At 45.3% G+C, this 5,976-nt stretch overlaps 1 protein-coding gene across 1 annotated transcript; it reads left to right on the top strand.

Moving 5' to 3' along the window:
- The first annotated feature begins 7 nt into the window (after window positions 1-7).
- ATP5I (ATP synthase, H+ transporting, mitochondrial Fo complex subunit E) lies at window positions 8-2,318 on the top strand. The gene is made up of 3 exons (XM_014958100.1): window positions 8-153; window positions 556-654; window positions 2,180-2,318. Exons 1-3 carry the CDS (start codon window positions 72-74, stop codon window positions 2,203-2,205), a joined length of 207 nt encoding a protein of 68 aa, XP_014813586.1. The 5' UTR covers window positions 8-71; the 3' UTR covers window positions 2,206-2,318.
- The last annotated feature ends 3,658 nt before the right edge of the window (window positions 2,319-5,976 follow it).

Below are 5,976 nucleotides of genomic sequence, written 5' to 3'. Positions count from 1 at the left end.
AGGCAGGGCAGGGCAGGGCAGGGCAGGGCCGGGCCGGGCCCGTTCTGGCTGTGCGTGTGAGTGGGCGACGGATGCGTCCTTGTTTCTGCCTCCCGCAGTTCACCCGGTACTCGGCCCTGTTGATGGGGATGATCTACGGCAAGAAGCGATACGGTGAGTGCGTCCCCCGGGGGCCTCCTTCCCTCTCCCTCTGGCGGCCCGGCCCGCAACAGGAGGATCCCGCCGGTGCAGGTCTCGCCGCTCATCAAGGTGAGGGTGGCGGGCGGCTTCCCGTAGTGCGTCCCCCGGGGGCCTCCTTCCCTCTCCCTCTGGCGGCCCGGCCCGCAAGGGCACCTTGAGGCGGGCGGTGCGGGCCCGGCCGCCATTTCCCCCGCCCCGCCGTAGCCGGAGCTGCCCAGCTCTCGCCGAGGTTGCCCTCGGAGGCGGGCTTTTACTGATCCGAAGTCACAGATTCGTATAAAACCTGCCTTTGTGCCAGCGAAACTGTTCTTTCTTTCTTACTGAGTGAGCTGGCAGGCTAGAAATTGTGTTTTAAATCACATGTGTTAATGACAGACTACCTAAAGCCAATTGCCGAAGAAGAGAGAAGAATAGAGGCTGAAGAGAAAAAGAAACGTGAAGAGCTTGAGCGGATTGCAAAAGAACTTGCAGAAGGTAGTCCCTTTATTTAGTTTATGCATCCTGCCGCACCAAAATGCACACACTGGCTTGCAGGTGGACTGCCAGTTGACTGCAGTGTTTGTAGGAGAAATTCAGGCATGCAGCCAGTGGGCTGCAGACCCATGTGGATCCATGGGGCAGTGGTTAGGGTTTTGTGAAGGATAAATGGTGCTGCTGTTTGACAAGCTCTTCAAAATGTGAGCACCAGGAGAGGAAGAGTTAAAAACACTCTTGGAACTAAATAGGGCTTCTTAAATGGCTGTTCCACTGAGAAAACAAATTGCTAGAAGCTGCTGGTTATTCTGCAAGTAATATCTGCAACAGTATATTACCTGTATTCAGATGTCCCTTGTTCAGCTGGAGACAGCAAACCTGTGATTGCTTTTGTCCGTGCAGTACAGAAATCTCACAAATGTGACTGATGATCTAAACCAGAAGTTGACCGCAACACAAACTTTTAAATGGTATCACTAGCGTAATGTTACAGGTCAACTTTGTTGTGTCTCTCACATAAAGAGAATATGCTGAAGGTGATCAGTTGGGACAAGTACTGCTGCTTTTTCCTCCATCGCTTCTACTGTATAGTACTCCTGCTGCATTATGCTTTGCCTTGTCCTTAGGATCGTTTCCTGGGTGCCCTGTGCATTTCTGTGCACTCTGATTGGCTTACAGAGGAGTGTGCTGTCCAGATTGCCTTCACCTAGGCTATTTTAGGTGGACTTACAGTTAAGAAGAACTTAAAAAAAATTTGTCATAAACTCGAGCTGTTCCTGTAGTAATATTTGTATTGTCTTAAACAAGACTAATGTTGAGCAGAACCTCATAAAACGAACTGAACTGAACTGCACATACAATTTAGCAACTTGCATATTTGATTTTATATCATTTACTAGAGATGAAGCCATTTTGCACAGTTATTTTACCATTGTAAATATATAGTCTCCGTTGGTCATGGACTAAATAAATGGGTCTTTCAGATGTTTTCTAGTTTAGCTGAGAATTTCTGTATTTTTGGAGGTAGATGCTGTACTGCAGTGTTGCAACTCCACTTAAAAATGGAATTATGTGGTTATTTATTTAGAATGTTTAATCTATTTAGAAGTGGGACAGAGATGACTGATGTGCTTTCCCAACAGTGATTTTGGTGTGGTTTTCCATTAGAAACTATTGTTAATTTATTAAATTGTTAAAACTTCATTCAGTGCAGTGCAGCTGTTGAAGATTATTCTTTAAAGATGGATAGCTGGACGTGTCTGTAATGGTAGCTTTTTCTGGGCTTATTTGAATTGTCAGTTGAGAATACTGTCATTTACTAATGAGTAACTGAAAAAAGTGCCTTTACCCCAAAGCAATGAAATACAGTTCTGTTGAATAAGCAGAAGGGGGATCATAAAAAGTGGCTAGAAAGAAGCGGAATACTTAAAGCTACCTTTGATCCTGCTAATGCTTTGCATATTTAATACTACATGGGAATGACTACTAGTCCTAACTCTAGCTTTTTTTTTTTCTTCCCTTTTAGCGAGTGAAGAGTCCATATTGAAATGAACAAGAGATTGCATCTTAATTTCACACATGGAAATACATGGCTAGGCTCTGAAGTGTCCAGTGGTTGATGGACTCTGCATGCTACTCTATCAAATAAAGTACTTGGAACATTTCAGGTTGTATTTTTTGAGTGAATTGCACAGAGCAGCAGCAGAAGTACTTACAGAATGTGACAGGAACCATTTGTCACAAGCTGGCCATTGCTGTGGCTGAAACACCCTGTTGTATTCTTCTAGCAACAGCCAGAGGCTACACCTATTACTCTTGGGTAATGTTTGTGATCAGAAAAGACATACAATTCAATATGGGCAGGTGGGAGAGGCTGGCATCACACTTGCTGCCTGAACCTCTTTATTAAATGACTTTACTGGGGAGTTGCTGTCATCTTTTTTTTTTTTTTTTTTCAGTTTTACTATCACAGTGGGTTATTGCACAATTCTGGCTGAGATTCACACTGACATCTGAGGAATTAGTGCTGACCCATGAGTCAGATGTTTCTGAACACACACTTTTTCAGATTTAACAAATGGTCAAAACGTTTAACTCCTGGTATTCATCTGTGACTTTGCCTGAGCAAAATGTGATTATAACAAGATGCTTATTTAATTGAACCTTTACTGCTCTTCTGTTAAGGCCTGACCATAGAAGTAGGTACTGCTTTTATATTTTGCTTGCTGGAAGTGAACCCAGTTGCTGGAACAGCTATGCCTGCTACTCTCTGGAGGGCTAAGTGTGTTCCACCTTGTTGAAGTGTGGAGTTTGCCAGGGATGATGGAGTTTCATAGAACCAGAATCATGGGTTGGAAGGGACCTTAAAGATCATTGAGTTCCACCCCTGCCATGGGCAGGGACACCTCCCACTAGACTGGATCGCTCTAAGCCCCATCCAGCCTGGCCTTGAACTCTTCCAGGGATGGGGCATCCACAGCTTCTCTGGGCAACCTGTTCCAGTGTCTCACCACCCACATAGTGAACAATTTCTTCCTAATACCTATCTAAATCTCTCAGTTTGAAGCCATTACCCCTTGTCGCTACATACTCTTGTAAAGAGTCTCTCTCCGGCTTTTTTGTAGGCTCCCTACATGTACTAGAAGGTCTCCCTGGAGCCTTCCCTTCTCTAGGCTGAACAACATGAACTCTCTCTGTCTTCACAGGAGAGGTGCTCCAGCCCTGTAATCACTTTTGTGGCCCTCCGCTGGACCCACTTTTACTTCCACTATTGTGTTTGTACCGGCAGTGATTTAGTCCGACCTGAGGGCAGTGTGTCTTTCACAGAGCAGGATCCCAGCCCATACAGTGGGGTAGTAAGTGGTGAAGGCCTCTTTTCACAGAGAACACATCACGCAGCAGCCATACACAGGTTTCTGCAGCATTAGTTGCCTGGAGTTCTGCTGACTTGCCTAGTTTAGGTTCACAGATAACTCAGTCTGAATCCTGCTGTTGCCTTTTGCATCGTGCCTTCCCATGGAAGCTGTCCTCTATTTGGGACCCTTTTCTCCCTCGTAACCCAGGTGATAAAGGCTGAATGTCTGCCAGATCTGCAGGGATTAGGGTACAAGAATCCTATGCAAGATGATGCAGAAGTGCCAACCTCTCCATACAGCCCTCAAAACCTGGCTGCAGACCAGGGCGAGGACGCTGTCCTTGTAATACCTCCTACCTGGGGTAAGTTCCTCTGTGGGTGGGAGAGGTGCTACAAGCCTTGTTACAGCCATCCCACCCTCCTCTGCCACCTGACTCTGTCCAGGCAATGGGAGATTGCCACGTTTGAGCCAAAAAAAGCCAATACTCAATACCTGCAATGGTAGTTGCCCCAGCACCACCGTTGCAGCAGGGAGCCTTGGAGATCCTCCTGCTCCCATGGAAATGGGCCTGAAGAAACAGCCTCCTCCACTAGCACCCCACCCTGCCTGTCCAGGCACCCCTCTGCATGCATGTGTGCATGGTCCCCCTCAGAAGCACAAAGCAGCATGCCTGACCCAGTGCTGTGGGGGGTAAGCTGCTCTCCCAGGTGCTTGTGGGCAGATGGGGCACAGCTGCCCACAGTCCCAGGTCCCACCAGCACTGCTGGGCAGGCACCCCATTATCCTGATGCGAGAAGCCCTGCCGGAGCACCCTGCAGCACTCTGAGCACCTTTCTCTGGGCACAAAGGGCAGGAAGATTGGCCTCCTGGCTTTATTCCCCAGAAAATGTTTGAGGACATCAGGAGCTTTTCCCAACATTTAAGCTCACAGTGGCTTGTGGTGATCTTTAAAAGCCCACTGCTCACCACACTGGAATACGATAACCTTGGGGCATTTTTCCCGCTGAAAAAAACAACTTGTTTGGCTTTGTATGCTGTATGGTGAAAACCTCCTACATGGTTCTTAATGAAACTGAGACACATAGCATGAAGCCATTACTAGTGGCATATCTAGCTTTTGTGCAAGTGGACACCTTTCTGTATTTTCCTGAAAGAGAACTTGCCTCTCACAGAGTTGCTGCATCATGATAGAAGATTACATCTTTCTTACTATATTGAGACACAGATAAATGATCACCAGGTACCATCATAGCTCTAGTTTTTCTTTTACTTGCAGTATTTTTATAATGCAAAACAAGATACTGAAGGGTAAAAGCACTGAAGGTAGCAGAAATAATAGAAGAAGAAGAAAATCCCCAGCAAAACGTATCTCCAAACACTTTAAAAAAAAAAGATAGACAGAGGAGTAGAGAAGGTTGTTTCTACTGCTACAAGAGTGCAATTGAATGTTCTAATATGGATGCATGAATAAACATGAAAACTAACTTTTCTCTGAAATAAAAGAGTACAAGTCATCAGTCTTTCAAAGTCTGGAGGGGAACCTAAAAAACAGACATCTTGGAAGAGGAGGAGGGAAAGAAGGAGGGTTGGTACTGTTTGGAAGAGGACTGTTTTAAATAACATTGGCATCACGAGGCAAAACAACAAATTTAGGAGATGCCACCATTCAGGTTGCTTGGATAAGTGTAAGTGGAATTGTACTGGGTAATGGTAACGCCGTCTTCTTACAATCACATGTTACAGAGCGAAGCCTTGGTTTGTGCACAGTGTGGATCCTGCTTATGAAGACACCAGCTACTGGTTGTTGTGCAAATGGCTCCATGCTTTGGAGCAGCAACCTGTCCAAATTCTCAAAGTGAGCCCAGGACTGTTATTTCTGTAATTTCTTGAAAATCCATTTATTGGATTTACATGGAATCGTAACTTTTTTGAGCAGTTAAAAACTTTACTATGGCAAGTTTTCATGCTTTATCCCTACCCACAGGTTTCTTCCTGATATCCTGAGAGATACAAGCTTACATTTGATAAAATTGGCTCTTCTTCAGTTTTCCTACTCTGCAAGCTATGATTCCATGCATTGTCAATCACATGGGGTTGTATGGAGCAGGATATGAGTTCAACTGGCCTAATTAGCTTTAGAGTAAGAAGTGTTACAGTGCAGGAGAAATGCTCTTCCACAGTCATGCAACCTGATTTATTGGGGCAAATGTTGTTCTGACTTGCGACATGCCATCTGACATCAGGTGCATTAAATGGAACGGACAGGACAGAACTGGCTCCTCACCATCAGGAAGAGATGATGCAATTAAGGCAAACGAGATCTAGCCCTTTCCTGGTTGATCATAAGCCTAATTAAAGTAGCAGAACAGTCCAATCAGGAATGTATTTGTACGCCATGATATTATTAATTTTTTTAAATGCATGGGCATTCTCATTTTGGGTGGCATATATTGGATCGGTAATAGGT

The sequence above is a fragment of the Calidris pugnax genome, unplaced genomic scaffold (genome assembly GCF_001431845.1).
Source record: "Calidris pugnax isolate Ruff unplaced genomic scaffold, ASM143184v1 scaffold317, whole genome shotgun sequence".
Classification (NCBI taxonomy): Eukaryota; Metazoa; Chordata; class Aves; order Charadriiformes; family Scolopacidae; genus Calidris; species Calidris pugnax.
The sequence above is the reverse complement of the archived record's forward strand: the minus strand, read 5'-3'. Positions and strand labels throughout refer to the sequence as shown.